At 45.9% G+C, this 24,284-nt stretch overlaps 1 protein-coding gene and 1 pseudogene across 5 annotated transcripts in view; one reads left to right on the top strand and one right to left on the bottom strand.

Moving 5' to 3' along the window:
- The window catches only part of VPS13D (vacuolar protein sorting 13 homolog D), a 218,420-nt gene that overhangs the window by 137,608 nt on the left and 56,528 nt on the right, over positions 1-24,284 (top strand). For all 5 annotated transcript variants that reach the window (XM_039842182.1, XM_039842184.1, XM_039842183.1 and 2 more), the window contains one exon: positions 224-391. In XM_039842182.1, coding sequence (XP_039698116.1) covers positions 224-391 — 168 coding nt within the window. The remainder of the gene's footprint in view (positions 1-223; positions 392-24,284) is intronic.
- Positions 3,199-3,326, bottom strand: LOC120585968 (uncharacterized; annotated as a pseudogene).

Here is a 24,284-nt window from a genome sequence, read left to right as displayed (position 1 = left end):
GTATTTATGACAGTATTAAAAGCAGCCTCTGGGGTGCGTGCGTTGGGAGAAGTTTAGGTGGAGCTCACGAAGGGACGGGAGCTGCAATCATGAGAGTTAAAAGATAGTTGTTGGTGTCGCTGGGAGTGGAGGTCAAGATCGAGGTCTAACCTTTTGCTCGGGACGCCGCCTGCAGATGTAACAGGGGCCGCTTTTCTTCTTGTTTCCCTACTCCATTTGACAGGAACTCCTCAGCCAGGCAGCTCGGATCCTGGGATCAGTGGACTTCCTAGGCAACCCCATGGGGCTTTTGAATGACGTTTCTGAAGGGGTTACTGGACTGATAAAGTATGGAAATGTCGGGGGCCTTATCAGAAATGTTACGCATGGAGTATCCAACTCTGCCGCCAAGGTAAGGAAATAGATGCGAGACGCCACTGTCGTTAAGCGCACGAGTCCTCTACACTTCTGTAATTTTCGTGATAGGTAACAGCTCGCGAGAAGTCACATACCTGGCCTTGGCCTCATTACGCACATGCCCTGCCTTCCCCTCGCCTCCGATAACCTGGCACCCAGCCCTCCGAGTGCACCTCAGAAATATCTTTTCTTCCTTCTCTCCATCACCACTGCCTTCGTCCAGGCTCTGGTTATGTCTTCCCTGGGCCACTGCGCCGGCCTCCGACCCACTGGACGTCACTGCATCTTTCACAATGCCACCAGAATGAACTCACTCTTCACAGCGTAGAATTTGATCGTGCCGTTCTCCTGCCTAAAATCCTGCAATCGTTCCCCACAGCTTACAGGGTAAAGTCCAAACTGAAATACAGCCTTCTAGAACGAAGGAGCCCTTTCAGTCACCTGAATCTGATCGCAGCGGAAGGATGCAGTGTGATTTCTGTGTCTTGCCGTGTAGGTGGCCTTTCTGTTCATTGGCCTCCTGTTTGCTGGACATCTTGTTATTCCACAATTTATTTTCAGCAGGAGCCGATCTTGTGTGTGAAGCTGGAAAAGGTGCAGGTAGTGGTGTGGAAGGGGTGTTGCCACTTGACAGCGTACGACAGGCCTCTGCCGGGCCCTGCCTTCCTCCCCTTCCTGTCAGCTCAGCAGACTGCTAGAGGTGGCCCTGTTCGTGAGGGAACTGGGCTTGGGAGAGAACCCGTGTTCTCTGCTCGTTTACTGCAGAGGTTGGTGGTTGGAATGAAACCCCATTACCCTCGTGCCCTCGGCCACTAGGGTGTACACGACTCTACTGTAAAGAGCCTTTAATGGTGCCACATAGGGATTTATCCTGTTAGAACAATGGGAAGGAGAACAATGTAAAAGAGCAGGTAAGACGGTGGCGTTGACAGCGTAGCTGTATCGTATGGCATTCTCGGTAATAATGTGTGAAAGCTGGGAATTTAGTCCTGTTTTCCAAACCGTTTTCGGGAGCTGGTAGGTCTTTAATCAGATCCGTCTTTTCAATGCTGTAGTCATATTAAACCAGACCAAATGTTGTAGTTTGGCTTGTGGTTCAAAATAGGCAACACTCTTACTTTTAGGAAAAAGGTAAAAGGTAGAGAGGCAAGAGAGACTTTCTAAATTACGGTTTAGGAACAGACTCACGTTCAAAGTCTGAGCACATTTCTGCCTTGAATCGTTTCTTACACGGCCCTCGGACCTTCACCCCGACGGCAACATGAAACATCTCAGTGGTGGCACAGGGACCTCGCCATTCTTCTTTTAGCCACTAAACTTGATGTAAACAGATGCATTTAAATAATTAGTTGTAAACACTCAGTTTAAAGATTTTATTTAATTGTATTAAATTCTAATTTATATAGCAGGACTCCTCAGCTTTATACTTCCTTTTTTTTTGTTTTTGTACCCCTGGGCTTTGCTTTAATTTGAAAAAATAAATGCACTCATAGTTTACTGAGAGACCTGCATCAACCTGGAACTTAGAAATGCTCCTACTTCACAGGCTTACTGCGAGAATAAAATGAGATACGAGCCTATGAAGACTTTGAAAAATATAGACTGAACAGGAGAATGAATCTTCACGCTGACCTGTTTGCATCAGTGTAAAATGCTCAGACTTTAGCCCCCAGGGAACCATGAATGCCCTTACAATGAAAGCCTGTCTGCAGAGGAGGAGGGTCTCAGGCTCGGAGCGCGGGACCTTCAGACTCCTTCTGGGCCAGTCTGGCTGTTAGGACCCCTCCATGGTTAACCTTCTGGACGAGAACGAAGAAGCTGGAGACGCTCTTGTGACCTCCCCACGGGTGCGTGCTTGTGTGGGTTTCTCCAGAGTTTCTCTGTGACGTCCGATGAAAAAGGATCGGTCCTTTCTTTATTCTCCCTTATTTTTAGAAGCCTCATCTGGTCCTTCTGTTTCCCCTGGGAAACGGCTTTTGGAGCTTGAGGGTCAGCACGAGATTATAACTTAAGCAGAAAGAAAGGGCAGAGGACTCCTGTCCCCTCCCTTCACTCTCGAATCTGTATGAAGGCCTGGGTGACAGTGACCATGCACTTGATTGGATATCGTGCTTTGTATGGTCGTTGGATTTCTGTGAAGGTACCGCTCTCCAGACCCAAGGCCTCTCCCGTGGGAAGCCTGCTCCCCAGGTGGTTGGGGCCTTCAGGTGTTTCTCTTGCCTTTAGTAAAGCTCATCATTGCTGGTGCCACAAGCTGCCACTCAGAGGAATTGCCATGTAATTTATTTTGATACCAAGATCCCTGGGCCTGTTATAGAAATTAGTCCATGGATCTCTAAGATGAGAAAGCAAAGAAACTGAAAATCACCACCTTTTCTTGGAAATGGTACCTCCAGATCCAGGTCCATCAACTAAACACCCCATCAGGTCATCTGTGATTCCACACATATGTAGTTCAGCTAAAGATCTTCATTTTCTTGTAGTTCTGTGGGTTGAAATCAGACCTTTAATGTTGCTTTAGGGGAATGTTCTGTTTGCTTTTCTGTGTACACAAGGAGGGTTTAAGGAAGTGCAGATGACCACAATAATCAACTGCTGGCCTGTGGGAGTATCCCTTTAGAGTGCCTGAGTCCCCTGATTAAAGAACAGGGTCAGAAGACAGCGGCCCTCACCCAGCCCCAGGCCGCTGGCCGCACTTGGCTTCAGCCTCATTCTGTGGGCTTTTTTTTTTTAGGCGAGGCAACCCTTGGTTGACCTCACAGATTGCAAGGACCTTGTCAACTTACAATCTCTTATTTTGTATGCCTATAGCACCTGGTCTTCCTAGGTGGTCTCCCATCCGAGTACTAAGCAGGCCCGACCCTGCTTAGCTTCCGAGATCAGACGGGATCGGATCAGACGGGCTTGTTCAGGGTGGCATGGCTGTAGACTCGTGCCATGGGCTGGGCGTGGCGTGGAGAAGTGAATTATGTTCCATAAACCTCTTGAAGTGAATTATAAATATGGCATATGCGAGGACCTCAGGTTTTAACTGGATTTTCGGAGAGGTTCGTGCCTCCTAAAAGATTGGCATCATCGCAGACGGAGGGGGGAGCTTCAGGCTGGCAGCCAGGTGCTGGGGTGCCAGGCCCATCCCTCCCTTTAAATGAGCTTTCTCTCTGTCAGTCTTGAGGGCTTTTCCTCTCACCTTGTGAAAAGGTGATGATGATTTTCCCTGTCCTAAAGACCTGAGGAGCAAAAGAGATGAAGCTCGTGAAAACCCAGTGAGCAGTTGAAGGGAACTCCTCCTGTCCCGGAAGGAGGTCGTAGGCCTGCAGACCTGCCGTCTGTGGGGAGGCGTTGTGAGTTCTTCACAGCCGATTTTTAATGTCAGGTCTATCATGCCTGCTTCTGGAATTGCTCATTACATTTTCAACTGGTATTTCCTTTAGTTAAGATTAGCCTCAAAGAACCATAACTGGGAAATGATCTGTGGCCCTTTTATCCTCTTTATTTCTCTTGTTCTTTCCCTCTGGCATCCCAACCCCCAGAAATGAGTGTCCGGGTTCCAGAGCCAAGGTGGTAAGGCTTGGGCATTAGCCCCCATGCTGTGGGCCTCTGTCCCCTGACTCCCTCGTCCGGATCTTGGCCAAATGCTTCTAACCCTCTGAGCAGAACCTCAGAGTCTGATCCTAAGTCACGGCAAGCCAGTCACGCCTGGAGTCCTTTCTTGGGATACGATTTATTTGAGAAAAGCACATTTCAAATCCCAAAACCACGTCAGAGGAGCAGGTTTCTCTCTGCAGCATGAATCTTTCCACGCCGAGTGTCACATACAAGGCCCTCTAGCTTCCTGCAAAGCCAGAGAGCTGGGGAGACGCCCTGCGAACAAATTCCCTCTCTTACATAGACTTCAGTTTCCCTTCTGTCTGTAATTATTGTATAATATTTTCATAAACTTACAGAAAAATTACAGCTATCCCCCCCAAAATAAAAGTTCTTTTAAAACTTAGAAAATCTCAGCTGTTAACAATAGAGCAAACGCTCCCATTCTCCTTTTGCCGCTGTGGAAAGTCACTGTCCGCTGGGGACAGCTGCCCCTGGTCTTCCTGGGGGAAGACAGCGCACAGCGCGCTTCACTTCTCCCAGCAAAGGGGAGCAGCCCCTCTGACCGCCACTAAGGGGACCTCTGCTCTGTCCCCCTTTCCATTTTCTTTTTGTGTCATCGTCAAGGCGATAGAGGATGTGCCTTTGGTCTTGAGAACTTGTTAGATCTCAGCTATGTTTTGACCCTTCACTTAGGAATGCAGATATTTTAATCATTTTCTCTGTTTTTAACCGAAATGATTTTCATCAAAATCCGTTGTTCGTGGAAATTGGAATGCATGTTTATTATTCGCTACATGTTAATCTTACTGATAACTTTTGCAGTGGTATGGCAGGTTTCTTCCTTTGTCTTTTGCTTTATGGCATTTATTTCTAATAAGCCCAAATTTCTCAGCGCAAATTCTGCAGATTTAAATTTTTGTCAAGGAGATGTGAGTTTTCTGTTGGTTTTTTAACGAATTTCTTTTATTCTGTCTAGCTTTAGCCATCGTTTTATTGTTTTAATCAGTTTTATTAGTTATGAACTAGATAAAGAGCAAATAGTTTTATATTATTTCTTGGTGTGCTAACAGCATTAGTAGGAAAAAGATGTACGAACAGGGCTAAAACAGCCTGCTTCATTATGGAACACATACTAATTTATAGACATTTATTGAACACCTGTTTGTCAGGCTGTGTAATAGACCCTTTACATTCTTTCGTTGACTTATGTATATTAATCTCTATTCTTCAAAGCAAGAAACTGAGGCGTAGAGAAGTCAAATAATTTTGTTAAGAGCACACACCTAGAAATGAAAGGGATGAATTTGGAACCAAGTCTAGTTAATTCTAAAGGCCTTGCTTTTTTCCTATATAGTGTTTTTTATTTGTGCATATAAGGCTTTCTTCTAGGCACTGTAGAGAATATAAAAATTAATTACTGCTAACTTCCCACCAGAAGGTTATTTTTTGACATCCCTTTGTTAGCTGATAAGGTAATGGCTACCATACCATCTGAGTCACAAAGCAGACCCTCAGGAAACGGTGGTGGCCGTGATCATCCTCGTGTTGGATTGGTCGTGACTGTTACCATCTCCATCTTAGCATAAAGATGGAGGGCCTCGACGTCTGCAAACCTGTTTCACTCAGGTGATAGCATCTGGTCGTCAAAAGATAGGATAGGCAGTATTAGCCCCATCATATAAATGAAGAGACTGAGGCCCAGGGAGGTAAGATGGCCTGCCCAAGGTCAACAGGCAACTGCAGAGATAATCCCCGAGCTTTTGAACTAGTGTCTTTGAACTAGATTCTCGTTTTTAGTTCTACTTTTGGGATACGTATTGCTAAGTATTTGATTCGTTCTAGAAATGACTATATGTTAAAAAACAAAAACAACAAGAAAACCAAACAAACAACCAAAAAGCCCTGCCTGGTTTCAGAATGAACTTTCATAGCTTTTAGGAAAACTGTCTGAAGATAAAGACAAGCAAATTAAGTGAGAAAGAGAAATAGAAATTGAGACCATTTAGATAGTTCAGTGGAAAATCAGCTAGGACTTTAGATGATATTTTGTTCCATTTCTTTCATCTCTATATGGGGTACAGTATGCAGAATGGGGGCTTCCCTTCCAGGAGGCCCTTCCACTGGCCCTTTGTGCCCAGGAAACCAGATCAGGGGCAGAGCAGTGATCCGGTGGACACTGACTTCTGTGTCCCTTCACTCAGAGATTCTCAGGCCACCCCTGCCATTAGCCAACCTCCTGTCATATATACTGTGACCTTGTTGAGGGCAGAGCGGTCCATCTGCCTTTTGTTTAAGAAACAGCATTTGTCTGTGTTTGTTTTGTAGGCAGTATATTTAAAGGCTCAAACGAGACTAAAAGCCCTGTTTAGTCAAGGCAAATGTTTTATCTTTGCACAAAAGAATGTACTGAGTGCCTGCCTGCATGGACTCTGAGGGGAAAAGGCAATTTATGACTTGTATCTGTTTTTGTCATTATGTATGACTGCTTCATTTTATAGTTGAGCTGATTATCCCCATAATAGCTTTTCCATGTACCTATAAGAAAGTAAGAGGTGAATGCCTTCTTATAAGCATTGGGGTTTTAGTGTATTTAAGTTGGCACAAAACTTTAGGTTAAATGAAACTCACTTCAGACAGTGATCTATCCCTTAGAGAATGTAGAGTTTTCTATTTTCAAAAAGACTTTGATCCTAAATAAGTCACCCAAGAGATTTCTTTTCCAGCCAAGAGGAGGTGCCTTCAAGTCGTTGTATAGAGGGAAATGACTCAAATTCTTGGCACCAGAATTTTTGTCTTATTTTCCTCTGATAACCTTGAATGCTAAAATGATTCCCTGAGTCTGAGCTCGTTTTAGTTAGAGGCAAATTTTAGATGCCGAATGGCCCATCAGTGACCCACCCTAACTTGGTCAAATCTCAAATATCCATGGGAATTGGAAGCGTGCTGGGCGGGGAAGGGAGGGTGGGAGTCGAGTGGTGGCATGAGCACCCCAGGAGTGACCAGAATTCCCCGGCAGGCCCCACCTGCCCTGTTCAGCAGCTTTGCTTACAGAGGAGCTCAGGAAGCGGGGTTCCATTGTCCCCAATCGTCACGCCACTCAGGCAGCTCCGTAGCCAGAAGTCAGGAAGCAGGGGGACGACAGCGCCACTGAAGTTCTATTTTTGCAACAGAAAGACTGGAAAAGTTTAACACTGCTTTTCATGTCTTAATAGTAGTTCAGTTAAGAATCAGGTCCTCAAGTTATAGTCTTAGACTGAACGTCTCGTGTCGGAGGAGTTTACATCTTCCAACACTGCAGTGTCTGTGATGGAAAACTGTTCGGTTGCTAAATTGAAAAGACAGAAATATGTGTGTCCCCCAGAGAGCAGTGGCTTTCTAGCCTGGTGTAAACGTGGTAAGGAAAGGAATAATCTGTGCACGCTCTCTTAGGTTGGCTGGTTACCCCCAGGTAGGAGCGTATCCCTTTTCTGCATCTCAATATTATTCATGTCAGTATTTGGCCTTTCTTGAGAAACTGTGGCAAACTTAAGGTGAGATGAACTATAACCCAAATTTATAAACCCTGAAAGGCAAATCAAATTCCGTTTTTGGCAGTTAAAGGTGAGAACGCTCCCTCTGTCTGGAAGGTCCTTTCTATTTCCCTTCTCTTCTTTCCCCCTGTAATTAGCCCTGTGAGTCTCTTTGCAATTTGAAGAAAAACTAAAAGTGTTTTCTTAGGAGAAAGAGGGGACTCCTTGGTCAGTATCATTCTTAAAAGTCAGAAAGGGATGTGGATAGTAGAGCCATCATTTATTAGCTTCTGTGTGTAGGGGACGGACTAGGACTTTACATCTGCTTAATTTTCCCATGGACCCGGTAAGGAAGGAAGTGTTACTTCCATTTTATAAGTGAGAAAAATAAGACTCAGCATGGTTAGTTACCTTGACTAAAGTCTAATAAGGAGTGAGTGTGCTGGAGCCAGACATTTTAGAAAAAAGTGAATTCGGGAGCCTCCTATATATTTTTTCTCTACACAATGCAGCTTCTCAGATAAAATCCTCTACCAAACCCACAACACTGTAGAAGCGAAAACACAAGCAATTGGAAACACCACCATTTAAAAGTAAAGCTCAAACAGTTTTCCACTCGTTCCCAACTTTGACTCCTCTGTGTGGGACCTTAGGATTTTCCGACTGTGATTTCTAGGCTTTCTGAATTAATCTGCATTATCTGAGAATCCTTAACCTCATATAAAAGGATTGAAATGGAAGCAAAGGATTGAAAGAGTTTTCTAATCCTAGCAAAACGTATCACTCGAAAGCATTCGAGTAACCGGACTGAACTTTCTCACACACCTGAAGCGCTCGCCCCAATTTTATTCAGGTTTAAATAAGGCAGCGCTTGTCGCACTCGGGCCCCTGCACTGCTGCCCAGGCAGCCGACCAGAGCCTGGGGTCGCTTCGGCTTGTGCGCCAATAGCCATCTTCCTCTAAGTGCACGTGCTAAATGGTAACTTCTGTAAGCCGTTTCCTGGACTTCACTGCTTTCAGCATTTCTAAATAACTAAGACGTCATTTTAAAATAGTTGCAGTATCTGGTTTTCAGCAGAGCTTCCCCACTATCAACCGATGGCAGAAAATAAAACCCATCGTAATAGTCCTTTTCTTTCCTTCTGGCCTCCCCTTAGCCTGTGCTCCAGCTTTTCAGATTTCAGAGAGATTTTTGTCTGAGTTCTGCCAGCAGATTGGCTTTCAGACGCTTAGTGATACCGTTGTTTGAGGTAAGACGACAGATAGGAACGTTGGGGACAGTGTTTTTCCTGAGTTTTATGGTCAGTTCTACTGACTTGTTTGCTCCTTGGAGGAAAGAAGTATGAAGATCAACTAATTAGAATTAAACATCCCCCTATGGAATAATAATAATACCATTCTATATCTGTCTTGATACTTAGTTGTTGATGAAGAAGCATCACTATATCTGTGATCCTTTCTATAAACCTGAAACCAGGCAGGTGGTGGTGATGATGATGGTGGTTATGAAGAAAATGAGTCCCAGTGGACGTAAATAACTTGCCCAAGGCGGCCAAATGGACAGTGGCAGAGCTTTGGACTTCTTCCTTGGTGTCGTGACTTCTAGAACATTGCTAGACAGTACTTCCTGCATCCTACCTGATACTATAGAAACTGACATCTCCTCTGTGTTAGACTCGGATTTGCTATCATCAGTGTCGTCCGAGCCTTCTTATCATATTCTTCCCCGCAGAGTGGGTTTCAGAGAACAGAGGTGAAGGAAAATGAATCTTCCCCTTGCAGAGGCTTATGAATTATTCTCTAACCATGGTGCTGTTTATGTGAAATATGTGGGAGTCATGTGTTTGGGAGCTCACAAACAATGTGTGACAAGAACAATTCTTGAAGCCTAGTTTTTTGTGGAGTAGGGGTTGGTAGGGAGAAAATTTTAAGCTTATATCAGAACATCACACTAAGTAGTTTCTGCAGTGTTGGAAGTGAGGGATAATCTCCCATAAAAGAGACCATAGAAGAAAAGGAAGGTCCTTCTAGAAGTTGGAAGAGTCTCACTTTTCCTTAGCTTTCCTCATAGCCAAGTGACGATCTGTCCAGGCCTGACTCCTAGCCGAGGTCAGCATGTCCTAGATGGTGGTTTGGAGGCACAGTTGGTCAGTAAAGAATAGCAGAGGCACCCGCCCTTCCCTCAGACAGGCAGATGGGAAGGACGCGGCTCTTTTTCTTTTAAATACCGATGGGGAGGCCCTCCTATGCCGTTTCTAGGAACACGGGGGTTTCCTCCTTAGGCACATGGGGCGGTTGGAGATAAACTCGAAAACTAGGAGCCGAATCGGGGGAGTGAAATAAAAAGTGAAGGGGAAGTGGCGGAAAGCTGCCCGCCCGGTCACTTCCTGTTTCCTCAGTTCTGCCGGTTCTGGCCCACGCCCACCTTTGCTCTTTTGCTCATAACTTTACCTCCGTTTGAAGCGCCCTTCTCCCCATCTCTGGCCAGATGGCTCCAACTTCGTAAGGTCCACCCCAGATGCTCTGAGATTCTCCCCGCTCCGAATGCCTGGTGCTTCCTTTAAAGCAGCGACCTCATGTTTCCTTGGAAACTAGTAACCATTTGTGCGCGTGTCTCACACGTGCCTCGAAAAACCAGCATTGTCAGTTTTGTGCTAGGTCCTGTGGCAGATGCTTAGGACAGTAAGATTTTAGGGGAAAAAAGTGTCTTTCGAGGGATGGGGAACAGATGAGGCAGACAAGAAGCGCTTGTAAGTAATCGTGATACGGAGAGAGTAAGTGTTGCAGTGGGGGTCTGTGCAGAGCATTTGCGGCACGGCTGGGGGGCCGAGGGGAAGAACACCATCCTGTTCCTCGGGGTGACACGATTAATTGTCTGTCGACCCATTCGCATCCCAGGGGAGACCTAACGCTCCCGGAAGGCGGAGGCCTTCTCTGTCGTCGTGTTTTGCCAGCTTACCCTGTGACTGACCGTAAATATCATTAGGAAAACTGAAGCACGCAGGTCGTATCCGTGTGGACTGTCCTTTTACCCGGGGCAGCGTTTTCACGTGGCACACATTCAACGAGCAGTTGTTAAATAAGTGAAATACCGGCTGGATTTTTTTATTTTATTGTCTAACCATTTTATGGTTTTTATGTGAAATAGACAGAAACTTTGAAAAAGTTCATGACTTTCCTCCCAGACATATTTGTAAGCTGACTGATATCCAGAATCACACTGTATGTATAACAATGCAGATAGGAAAAAGCTGTTGACGTTTTAGGATCCTGTTCCTCCCCTTCCCATCACTCGGGCCTGAGACACCGACAAAACTGAGTCCCAGTGGAAGTCAGTATCTCGGACTGAGAGAGGCCAGGCGTGCATTACTGGACCGGGCCCAGACGCTGCTGAAGGTAGCACGAAGCCCTGGGAGGCTGTTATAGGGGGAAGTCGGGGGAAACCCTGTCCCCCTAAATCTAATGGATCAAAATAATAATCATGGGAAATATCTGCTTGCTTTATGAGAGGCAAACGTGTAAGTAAACATCTCCTGCAAGCTGTCGAATGTGCGTAACAACACACTGGTTTGGAAGCAGCAACTTCCAGTGTTTTCTCTGAAATGAACACTAAGCAGAACACGCTTCCAAGAAGAGCCCATGGCTTCAGGTTTGCTGCCTTTGTACTGTTTCGAAGCAGGGTACTGTGGCCAGCGGCATTATTATCTCTTTATTGGTAACTTGGAAACTGGCAAGGATGATGCCAGTTAGTATAAGAAAGGAGCCACTGCCGGCTCCTTGTGGTTTTACAGAAACTTAACCTATGTAACACACCCCTGTTCTTGCTTGGTTTTCACCAACTTGTACATCGAAGAGTGCAAGGATTATTGTTTTCACTTGACAGAAGAAGACAAGGTAATTGGCTCGTGGAGGATCAGCAGGGAGCTTTAGGGGAGGGCGAGGACCAGGCTTTGCAGCCCAGGTTCTCACATCGCCGCTCCAGAAAGCACGTTGTCCCTCAGGAGCTAAAGCACTTTCAGGTCTGTGAGATAATTTAACTCTGCAGTGTCCCCCTAGGGCCAGCAGGGCAAGTGTGGCCATTACTTGCCTTTTAGTGATGGCAAATCCAGTCACACCGGTCGAATGGTTTTGCCAGAATCACGCAGTCAGTGTTGGCAGCAGGCGTGGGCGCCCGGGCCTCACGACTCGGCCCACTGCTTTTCCCACTGGACTGAGTCTTCTCAGAGAGGGCCGGGGTGGCTCTCTGACGTGTGGAGACAGCTGGGAAAAAGTCCGACTCCCGAGAGAGGGCCTCGCTCTGCTGGCACCCGTGCCGGGCTGTGTGCGAGCAGTAGGTTCTGAAATCTCAGTCGGCCACACACATGATTGCTGAGGGATCATGCGGAAGGGGCGAAACCAGCCAGGTGCTCTCAGCCCGGTCCTGGGATTCTGTGGCCAGCAGCATCAACAAGTAAGGTTTGCAGGATCGCAAGGCAAATTGAGGTCTCTCAATGAGTGAGTTACATGGAGAGAGAAATTCTTAGAACTAAACACAAGGAGGAAGAATTTGCCACTTGTTTCTCTTTAGAAGACAAAACAACAGTGAACAGTGTCTAACTTTAGTTTTATTTTAAAAAATGGGTTCTGTGAGAAGCCTTGTTTTATTTCACATGGTATCTTAACTCTCAAGCCTCTGCCTTTCCATCGAAGTCCATCTCGTAGTCTTCCTAAGAGAGGTCCCGAACCTAAATCTCTTTCTGCTCCAGCTGAGTGTGGCAAAGCCAGTCCTTCCGGGGTCTAGACCTTCAGCACAATCTCTGACGCCTTGGTGGGAACTCCCAAACACAGATCTGGGAAGGAACTTGAAGGCCAGCCCCTCACCCTCTCAGATTACAGGTGGAGAAACTGAGACCCAGTAAGGTTCTCACAGCTCATTAGTTGCAGGTCCCGCCCTGAAACTCAGGTCTTCTGGCTACAGGTCTGGTGTGATCTTCGCGATGGAGTCAGCGGCTGTGGGTACCTGCTTCTCGTCCTTTCGGGAGTGAGGGAGAGCAGACTACTGGAGCCACAGCCCTGGGGTTGTGTGCGTTTTCTCAGCATTCCTTGTGTTGATTTTACCTGTCCGTATGTCTGTCTCCACTCTAGACTGAGCTCCTTGGGGACAAGAACTAAGTCCTATTCACCTTGGTGTCTTCAGCCCCGAGCAGTATGCTGGCACATAGAAAGCCCTCGCAGGCTCGTTGAGCAGAACCTGCGTGTCACTGTGAAGCTTAGATCACCTGAATGGGGAAGGGAGTAGAGGTCTTCTGAAGCACCTCACACACCCTCACAGGGTCTCACGCAGTGGGGTAAACCCAGGCGAGACGGCACTCCATCTGAAAACAAAACAAGACCCCCACCCCCAGTAAATAGGGAGGCCTTCCATAACTAGGTCTAGAGGGCAGTGGCGAGGTGGGTTAGAGGTCAACCTTTGCTACCCACATAGTCTTTGGTTGATGCCAAAATTAATGTAACTTTGCTGGATGAATTGAATTTTAAAAATTTCTCCTAATGTTTCTACGTTTATCTGCATGTCATTAATTATGATTATTGGCATTGGGTTCCTTCTAAAGTGTGTGTGAGTTGAGAGAGAGAGAAAAGAAAAAAGGGATCTTCAGCAGCGATTCCAGCCTGGGGACGAAATGGCGGCCGGCCAGCCCCTCGGCGAGCGACGCAGACGGGGACGTGTGCACGCACCCGCTGTCTGGCAAGCCTGAAAGGACTTGACTGTGAGAACACTTTGGTCTGAACGCGAACCTTCTCTGAATCCTCCTTCAGAAGCGAACTAACTGTGCTGCCTCTGGCTGCTGTGAGCAAAGTGACTTCCACGCCGACCCTGGTGGGTGACGGCGGTCGAGCACTCGGGTTCTTCACGGCCTGGGCACCCTTTTCTCTCACGCGTGTCCCAGAGGTGTGCGGGCAAGGGGCCAAGCCAGCCAGGGGAGTCTGGATGCCCCTGCTTCTGGCACAGCCATGGGGTGAGCCTGGCTTTGGGCTGTCACTATCCTTACTGGAGTAGGTGCCAGAAACCTTTGCTTTTTGCCATTTTACTCCAATCTGGCACACTTCAACAAAGCAGCGGGCCGAATGGTGCCAGTCCGGACCCAGGCCCAGTGAAAGCACCATCTTTCTGTCCCCAGGTCCTCACTGGGGTTCAAACCCTCAGTCGCGCAGTAGAGCCCCTCCACTTCCTTGCCGGAGCAAGATTGCAAAGAGTTAACACTTCTGCTGTTTCGAAAGTTATCTGTGAAGAGTATTAGTTGTTTAATAAAGCGTGCCTGCCCTCCCGATGAACCCGCCAGTGACTCTGCAGCTGGGGTCATTCCAAGTTCACGCGGTGGACTTTTGACTGCCTTCTGTGTCTGTGAAAACAGTCGGCAGCTCCTGCGGGGATCATTCATTCAGGCCTGTAACACAAAACTATTGCCAATGGGCACCTGCTGGGCGGCTTCCTGGGAGGGCGGGAGGGAGGGAGATGCCGAACCCACCAGGCATCTGCAGAGTTGCAGCAGCCGGGGAGCACAGGAGCTGCTCCGGGCTGCTCTGCTTGGGACCCCACCTCCGGCCCACAGGCGGTGTCAGGGCGGATTAGGGAACCCCGGTCGGTCGGGGAGAGGATGTGAGCTAATTAAAGGCCTTTTACAGAGGAAGAGAGGGAGTGGGGGGCGAGGGGGAGGAGGAGGAGGAAAGAGGTTTGGAGCACATTCTTTATTCTTCTCTTTTATCCCTCAAAACAAGAGCACAGCCTGAACATTTGGTTATTTCTAATCTTAAACTGCATTCATTTGGCCTGATGTTACACTGATTTTAGCTGCTGTTTTTATAGAATTACGTATATCATCAAAGTCTTATTTTGTCACATTTTCCCTGGAAACATCCTGTTCTTGAAATACCGTAGGTCAACTGCTTGAATTTTGCCCTTTCCCCCCACCTTGACACATCTGGGCAATGAGTGCCTACTCCTGTGTTCTAGGTTTTCCTCTTTTGCTTAAAAAAAAAAAAAAACAACTTGCCAGCTGTAGGGGGTGCTTCTGAGAGGATTAAGTAAATGAATACGCAGTACTGCTCCTAAACGTTGGTTGCTGAGGTGGTGTGTCCCGGTTTGAAATGTCAGAGCTCCCACTATCTCGAAAATGCTGTGTAGGTCCAGCACGAGAATTGGCCGACAGTCACACCCACATCAGAAAAGAAGTCACCAGCCTGTTTGGTTTACCGGCTCTTTAGTTTGTTTATTTAGCCTCAAGATTCCTCACCCACCCCCAATAAGTGGTGCGCTAAGGTTTTTATAGACTTAGAGTACTTGAAATCTGTGGTATTTTCTTAATCAGCCTGGTAATGATACATTTCTTGAAAGCAGTTTTGTTCACCCACAAACCCAAAGCCCTTACTAAATCGTTTCTGATACATTTTCACATAAACTCGACTGTGTGCAGAGAAATATTTGGAGTAATCTTGCATACATGGTAACAATCCTAGGAAATTCCAATCAAAAGCCAACAACCCGTTTCCTTCATTCCGGGCAGTCTGGTATATGTGGCTTTGTGTTCTGATAAGGAGTGACCACAATGTTAATTTTGTATTTCCTTGCCTTTGTCTCACATGATCTGTTTGTCAGACCTGACTAGGAGGCTCTTCACTGTGCAAACTGAATAGTTACAATGGAGAAATTAGATCGACCATGTGGAATATGTTAGTGTGCTCTCACTCTACTCTAAGTGTTAAAAATGTTAATTACGTTCATTCCTCAGTATTGCTGTCCAGAGACGTGGGATGGACACCGATACTGATGGCACAGTTGAAGGGAGTTTTAAATTTGAGCTAGGAGCTGAATGAGTATCTTTAAAAATGCTGCTAGCTAATATTTACTGACTGCTTCACCACGCGCCAGGTGCTAATCCGAGTCTTACACGGAGTGACTGCTGAATCCTCACAGTGACCCTGCAATTTACTAGTCCCCGTTTATGCACCAGAAATTCAGCAGCTTGCCTAAGGCCGTGAAGACAGCTGGGATAGGAACCTGGGCTCTCTGGTTCAGAGCCCCTGCTCTTGATTCTGCCTGGTGCGAAAGTTGGACCTTGTGTAGTGGCCTTAATTCTTGGGTCCTTCCGCAACGTCACGTCTGCAGGAATTAACCACGTAAGGCTGCATTCTTGAGAGGGCGCAGAGAATTTGGGTCAGTTTAAAGTCCTTTCCTGCAGTGCCCTCTTTTGTTGATGCCCTACCATCCGAGCTGAAGCGTGGGGCTGAGACCCATGCAGTGTCCTGCCTCTGTCTGACACAGCTAGTGAGGGCAACTGAACCTTGTTCTAGCACCACATAAGCACCAACTAAACACAGATGTGTGTGTGGAAAGCATAACCTCGTATTGATAAGTCTTGCTCATTGTGTCCATGTAATGAGGTCACACCTGTATATGAACAGTGAAAACCACCAGGCTCTGCGCTGGGTGCGGGGGAAGCAAACACAAATCAAACGAAGGTCCCCCACTCGGTCACAGTCCAGCATGGGAGGAGGTTCTGTACACACATGCTTGCAAGAAAGTGTCCCAGGTGCCAGGACTGAAGTCCGCGCGGGTCCAGTGGGGCAGTGAGGGCGAGGGCAGGGCCTCTCTGCCCAGGGCAAGGAGGGCAGGTGCAGGGAAGGGTGAGCCTGGGCCAGGGAGACGTTTGTCCTGAGGGCAGGAGGGCCCGGGGCACCGAGGCACCTGGTTCAGCAGTGCTTAGGTGGCCACATGCCTCCACCAACTGGTCTACTCGGCCAGCGGCCGCCTGCCCTTTCACACCCCTCTGTCCCTTCCTCTCCCCTTACCAATCATACATGCATTTAAAGCGGAAGAGACCTAATAAGCTCTTACTTTTTAAGCCTCGTCTTGTTGTCATGATACGACCATATGTGCATATATCAAATGTTAGCTAATGATTTCCTGCAGGTATTTTTCATGTGTGTGGGTAGAATGGTTATACTTTTCACAGAGGGGGCCAAAACAAAATCAGCAGCCGCCCCCCACACCTTCTCGGGGGGGAAAAAAACAAACCTGACGTGCCTTATGTAATTAGAGCTAAAACCAAATCATGACCTGTTCACAGCAGGTAGATTGCAAATCCGGCCGGACCGTTCTTTCTGGCCGGAGTGGCTTGGTGTGGAACTCACCCAGGGACTGCCTCCAGCACCTCCATCTAACAGAGCAGAAAGCCATGCGCCCTGAAGCCCAGAGCATCTGATAGAGTATCTGCTATTGATCCTCAAACCACGTTTTGGGAAATTAACCTATCTGGCCCCATTTGGTCAGTCCATGACACTGTTTCAGCATTTTCTTTAGACAAACTCAACTAGATATGACCTCAGTGGAGAGGAACGAGTATATTCTACAGAGGAATGTGTTTCACGGTTTTTCTACCTCCAGCCCTCCCCTGCCCCATCCGCTCTGCAATCAGGAGACTTTTCTCTAGGAAGCCTTTCTTCCCCATTTCCCCTCAAGGTGGGTGACAGTGTCTGAATTTTGAGTTGGAATTTTACTTTCACATGTGTGTCATCCAAGGGGACATTTATCTTGATAGAGGAATGGCTGCCGTTTCTCTGCCGATGTTTAGACTAAGGCCACATGTTTCCGGGTTGGTTCTTGGGATCGTGAGCCTTGGCGTTCTCCCTGTACCCAGCATCTCGGCGCAGGACGGCGTCCGTCCCCGCTCTTGTGCTGGGAGATGGGTTGGGTCCTTTGACTCTCAAGGTTGAACTTAGGTCGGGCCGCTTGGCAAATGTGATCAAGAAAAGGTTTCCTGAGTAAAACCTGATGAAACGTCTGTCAGGAGCGGACTCCCGTCCTCAGTGCGTGTTCTGTGGTCATTTCACCTCCCTTGTCCCACAGAACCTGAGCATTTGTGGGTCGCCACTTGTGTCCTGGACTTGATAGACAGAGTCGCTTTTATAGGAGTTGGATACATTTGGATGTAACACAGAATGCTGTTTTTTTACATTTTTCTTGCGTTCTCACCACATGGCTTATTGCTCTTTTCCATGGATCCATTTATGTTCGATGGGGGGAAGACGAGGTTCTGCTGCCAGCACTCACTGGCCATGTGTAGGTTGGCTGGCATCTCACCCCCTCATCCCTGACAGATGAATAATTTTAGAGTGAGAGGCGTTCCATGTTTTCATGGCGGTTAACCAGCGCTGCACAGTAGACAGCTGCTGAGTGTATTCTCGTTTGACTTTTCTCTCTCCAGATATTTTCTAGCTTTAGTACGGCCTAACCGATCCCATCTCGGATCCCTGTGCTCTGAATCGCAGCAGAAGGTCTGAGATGTAAAGAACTAATTTTTGACCATTCCCGTGTGCCAGGTATAACACTGGGCACCTTCTACCATTTTAACTATTCCCTGTTCTCTTTACATGCAAGTGCCCAGATACCTTGGAGTCATCCATACCATGTCTCCAGCCCATCAGCAAACCCCGTCCGCTGCTCCGCAACGTGAACACACTCCCTCCCGCCCGCCCGCCGCTGCCACCCTCTCCAGGGACCGTCCTGGCCGGGTTCCTTGGAGCTGTCTTCTGCTTCCACCCCTCTCAGCGCCGATTCTCAGAACAGCAACTAGAGGCATCTTGGCCAAGCATAGCTCAGATCGCGTCACCTTTTTTTTTTTTTTTTTAAGGAACGAACACTTTCCCAATTTTACTTCCTCGTCTTGTTCTTTGAAGTTCCGAGGCTCGTTGACGTTCGTGTCACACTCTCCTCTTGCTAACATAGGCGGCTGTGGCACTTACCTGAAGATGAGGAAGCAGCCGAAGCAGTGGATTCCTGTTGTCCCGTCCCTCCGACCCTGGGGTAGACTTCACAGCAGTCAGCCAGGTTCAGGGTCCTCTGAGAGACCCCTTCCTGCCCATCAGCAAAGCCGTAGACACCCTGTGGAAAGAAAAGATAGCTCAGGAAATTCTCCCTGTCTGCCCTCTTCCCTTTTGCCTGGACTCTGCAAAGGTTTGTTTTCTTCTCTAGGTGCTATGTCTAGGATTCGCCCTTAATTATGCTCTATACCCGCAGCCCGGGAGCAGTCTGGGAGAGGTGCTGAGAAATCTGTCGCTGCTGCCACTAAATATGATCCCATACATTTTCCTGTTACTTTCAAGTGCGTGGGTATTGAGGGATACTGTTAGATGTTCTGATCCTTGTCTCGTCTTATTTACTATAGGCATGGCCTTCAGTATCTTCAGTTAATAGAAAAATGGGCAAGAGTGACAATAAGTGTAGAACCCTTTTTAAAGACGGCCAGAGAGAGAAGAAAATGGATGCACAATAGCTCGAAAGGGAGGAAAAGTTAAAGGAAGGCATTTTTAAGACTGAGCAGATTAATTCTATTTGTCAGGCTGAGAGGAAGAGGCCAGAAAGATGAAAGGTATAAGATATGATTAATTGAGCAATATCTAAGACAGGGTCTTATAAGAGCACAGAAGATCTGTGCTCTTATAGATCTGTGTCTAGATCTAAGAACAGTAGTCCATTTATTCAGTTCAAGGTGGAAGGGAGGAAAAAGATTTTTTTCTCTTAGTAAAGTAGAATCTATCATTTCGACGAAGTGGGGATGGAGCTAGGTGCTCAGAAGTTGAAAAGGAACGCAGAGCAAGTCTTTGCTTCCCTCCAACAGCGTTCCAGGCACTGTCCTGGGGGCATGGCTGCCCAGCTGACCGGAACCTTCAGTGTTTCCCTGTCACTGGCCTCTGAGCTTTTTAGCATTGCATGCAGCCGCCCATCCAGCCTTGCGAGGAAAGCAGACAGAAATACGAGTGCAGGACGGCGGATACCCATGCGAATAAAGCTGCACGCGTAGGTAGGGCAGCGGTGGGTCACCCTGCGGCTTTGTGCGCAGGGAGCGCGTGCGAAGCATCCCCGAGGCACGCTCTGCAGCCTCCTGGTTTAATAGTGATTCCTGCTGGGAGAGAGAACATGAGTAGAAGCTGACATGCGTATGTCCCATAGTTAACGCTCTACCTGTCTTCCTACTGTAGACACACTTCCATCTTGAGGAGGAAAGGGCTTCCTTCCTACATCCAAATCAGTGTCTTTCATCTCTTATTCTCTGCTCAAGTGAATAGCAGCCATTTGCCAGATATTATTGGTTATCTAGAGGCGAAGTCTTAAGTGGAAGGAATTAACTGAAACTCAAGACTTCTGAGTTTAATTTTACCTTCTGAGTTTAATTTTAACTTAATAAACTGTGTCCTTATATATTTTAGAGTCGGGCCTCTAAATCAGCACTATCCAATAGAAATGCAGTATGAGCCATGTGTGTAATTTAAATTTTCTAGTAGTTGCATTAAAAAAGTTAAAAGAAACAGGTGAAATTATTTTTGATATTTTTGTTTAACCCATTATATCCAAAATATTATTTCAATATGGTAATAATTAAGATGTTTTACATTCTTTTTTCCACCTTAAGTCTTTGAATTCCAGTATGTATTTTATACTCATGGCATATCTGAATTTGTACTGATCCCGTGTTTAGTGCTCGGTAGCCTCCCGTGGCATGTGGTCACCTTATTGGACAGCTCAGCTGTAAACTGAGAGGTGAAACTAAAGTCACGTTATCAACTCGTATTGTGTGTTTGGACCAGAGAGTTTCAAGTCTCTGGTCAACTTGATTATTTGAATACACAAGCTATCGTATCTCTCCACTGCTTTTCAGTCAGCTTCTAGTTCTTTTGCCGAGTGATTCATTTCTAAGATTTCCCTTGCTTTTAATGGAAAAGGAGGGTATTGAATAAAAGACCTTTGTGTGGTTTGCTTTTGTCTCCATCATTACAACGAGACGTTTTCTACAAGATTCTAATAACTAGCTGTCCAAGTTACCTTTTTTTTTTTTTTCCGTGTTGTTTCCTTCCCTTTTTCCTCTTTTCCTGCCCAGTCGGCAAAATTTAGAAAACCATTCTGTTTATGATCTTTTTGAATATGGCCATATTGCAGATATAGGCATAATTTTTATTAAGTTGGATTTTAAAAAATGAACTCTGCCTTTGGTGGCGTGTTTAGAATAAAAGATTTCATAAACATTTTTCAAATTATAGAAGAGTCAGTTGATAGAGTATTATATAGTATGTATACTCTTTAAAGAGCAATCAAATGACTATCAGGACCTAACATTCAGCTTAAACGACAGAATATACAAATAGAACATAGTAGAATATTATACTGATATGATAGAATACACTAGAATATTCTACTTTTGAAGCTTCCTTGATCATAGTCCCTTCACTCACTTTCTACCCTTAGGTAATCTGTCCTGAATTTTGTGTTAATCATGTCTTTTCTGTGTATAGTTTTACTATATTCGTGTGTATCACCAAACATTGTATTTATAATTTGCCAGTTTCGAACTTATATACAAAATCATACTGCATGTATCTCCTCGTGACCTCGTTTTGTTTATTTAGTGTCACATTTTTGAGGTCCGTCTAGTCCATGTTGATACCTGTATCTGTAGCTCATCCATTTTCACTGCTTTCTAGTATTCCATTGTATCAGTGTGTCATAGTTTATTTATCTTTCCTGTTAGATGTTTGGACTTTTCCAGCGTTTTGCTATTATGAACGATGTTAGCATTCTTGTTCATGTTTCCTGGGGTACATGCGCAAGAATCTCCCCGAGATATACTGAGGAGCAGAGTTACTGGGTCACTGAGTGGTTTTTTGTCCCATGTTCCTTTTTTTTCTTCTCAGACTATAGAAGCTTCTTATAACACTTCACCTCCATTTACCCTGTCCTGTCTTTTTCGATATTGTTGTCATGTGTTTTCGTACTACGTATATTATGTTTAACCTTCACAAAATATTAATCGTTTTGTATTAAACAGTATTCATTTAGATTTATACACATATTTGTCCTATTTTCATTTATTCTTCGCATATTCATCTGGGGTCATTTTCCATCTGCCAAAGAACTTCCTTTTGTGAGTCTTAGGGCAATGGACTTTCTCAGGTTTTTTTTTTTTTTCCTCCCCTGAAAATATCTTCATTTCATCTACATTTTGAAAGATATTTTTATTGAATTTAGCATTCTGGATTGGCAAATTTCTTTCAGCCCTTTAATGATATTTCTTCATTGTCATTCTGTTATTTCCGATGCCTTTTTTTTTTCCTGTGACTGCTCTTAAGATTTACTCTTTATTTTTACTTTTTAATAATAATGTGCTAGATATGGTTCTCCTGCTTGGGATTTGTAGAACATCTGGAATTTTGGTTTAATGTCTTTTGACAAATTAGGAAAATTCTTGGATAGCGTTACTTCAGATACTGTCCCTGCTCCTTTCTCTCTTCCTTCTGTGACTCCAATTACATGGAAGTTGGACTTTTATTTTTTTTTCCTTTTTATCATGTCTCATATGTCTCTTAGGCTCTTTTCTGTATTTTTATTCCCTTGTTTTTCCTTCATGCTTTGGTCTGGGTATTTTCTGCTGACCTTTTTTCTAGTTCACTAATCTTCCTTGGTAGATTGTTTCAGCCATCTATTAAAATCCCATTTCAATTCTCAATAACTCTAATGTCTAGCTCACTGGCGAATGATCTTTTCTGGATTCCCGCCCCCCTCCCCCCCGCCCTTAATTTTCAGTCGTTTTGTTGACTTACATGTCTGGTAATTTTTATTGGATGCTGGACATTGTGTAAGAAAAATTTTCGAGGCTCTGGCTGCTGTTCTTTTTTCCAGAGAGGATTTATACTTCTTCTTTCTTTCTGTCTTCAAGTGTCCAGTGCTTTGATTTCTTCTCATGTATACCTCCCCCGCAAAACTTATCTTCTGAGCTTTTTTGCAGTGAGGGGTATATGACAGCAGGAATTTTCCAGAGGGACTATATTTTATTAAGGATCAAATCCTGGTATTTAAAGGGAAGACTATTGAGGAAGGATTCTTTTTTCTTTTTTCTGGGGATGGACAATGGAGGCGGGGCTATGTGGGGACTCCTGAAATCATAATGGAAGCCCTTAAGAAAATTTAGTCTTGAAGAATCAGTTCTGTTTAGATTGGAAAATAGGTGAATCTTTTTGATAAACAAGGGTTAATTAGCTCTTTCTCAAGTAGAAAGTATCTTGAGTCAGAACTCTGGTTTCCCAGCCTTTCTAGTAATTGAAGATCTCTCTTAAAAGCTACACAAGGCATCAGAATAGGTCCATTAAGTCACCTTTACAAAGGCAGCTATTGAGCTGAATGGATTGTGTTTTCTTCCTCATTCCAGGACTTGTTTTTTAGACCTGAAATCTATTAAGTAGGAATGGCTAATTCAGCAAAGAATGGCTAATTCTGCTTTTAAAACGCCAAATCTGCAGGAAGTAGATGAGTGTGGATTCTGAATGTCCTCCCCCAGGTCCCCCTTTGTGTAAGCTAGCAAAGGTAGGAACACCTAGGGAAGGGCTGGGGTGGGGGACTAGAGGGCTCTGGGAAGCTGTTGGGAAATAGAGCTAAGCCGCAATTGTATTTTTATTTTAGCCCATCTGTAGGATGGAAACATTTGAGTCCATTTAAAAAAAAAACAAAACTTTTTTTGGCCTCTCATTTGAGCCTGGGATCAAGCAGAGTCTCAGGAAAAATGAGACAGGACTGGGATCGATCTGCCTCCCTCTCCCATGCTTCCTGCAAAAGAGAGGTTCAACTTCTTTTGTTCCCCCAGGTGCTAAAGACCTGTCCCAGGCTGTGGTCTTATCTAGCATTCTTCACATTTGCCGATGAGTGACTTCCTGAACATCACCTGGAGTGAGATGTTGGCCTCTGTCTTGCTACAACCAACTTTTTATGGGGGTGGGAGGGAGAGAGCCCTCCCACCCCCATAAAAAGTTGGTTGTAAGAAACAGCCTTGGTTTCCACTGTGCCTGCTGCGTTGCTCTCAGATGGCTGGGCGGTGGGGGGAGCAGAGAGTGATGAAGACTCTCACCCTAGGAGCATGGTTGGTGTTTGCTTATTCTGTTCCCTTCATTTCTTTCTGGAGTTAGATTTGCTTGACCAGACATACCCGGCTCTGATGAAGTAAACCTTTTAGCTTTGGTGCTCTGTCTCCTCCAGCAGATCTGCTGTCAGGAGTGGGGGTGGCAGGACAGACCTTTCAGACAGGAGCTCTGAAAATCGCAGGACTCAACTCCGTGCACCCCAACTCCACCCTACTCCCCCGCCCCCCCCCCCCCGCCCCTGCCCAGTTTGGCTTCCATCTTTCCTCGCAGCCTGAATGGTACATACACACTAGTTCTGGGATCTGACGTGTGGTGTGTGATCCACCTAACGGACATTTTCAGAACCCCCTCTTTCTCTGGGGCCTTTTCAGGTTGGAAGAGTGGCAGCTTCGGGGAAGGAAGCGGCCTAGGGCAAAGCCTGGGTGATGGAAAGGGTAAGGTGTCTGAGTCGGAGTATTGTTTGAGAAAGAGGATTATGGTAGCCTGACCTTCTTTGTTAGCCAGGAATTTGCATGTAATTTTTTCAGAACCTTTATCATTTACGTACTTGGCTACGTTCCTTTGTCACCGCCACTGCTTGGGAAAGGAAAGGTGACTTACCTGGAGTCTCTGTAAGATCTTGACTGGTATCCAGGAAGGAATTTCCCGTGGAGACGAGAACAGGAGTCATGGTTGGGTTCCCTGCGTATATCATCCATCAAACATAGGCAGATACTTGCAGACTTTTGTTAGAGATGCTCCTGGTCTGTCAAGCTTCATCAGCACAGCGGTGATAACAGCAGCCCCTACCTCATAGGGCCACAGTGAGGATTGGACTAATTAAGTGATTTTACAACTGCCAAGCCCTTGGGA

Source organism: Pteropus medius, unplaced genomic scaffold, assembly GCF_902729225.1.
Source record: "Pteropus medius unplaced genomic scaffold, Ma_sr-lr_union100, whole genome shotgun sequence".
Classification (NCBI taxonomy): domain Eukaryota; kingdom Metazoa; phylum Chordata; class Mammalia; order Chiroptera; family Pteropodidae; genus Pteropus; species Pteropus medius.
The sequence above is the reverse complement of the archived record's forward strand: the minus strand, read 5'-3'. Positions and strand labels throughout refer to the sequence as shown.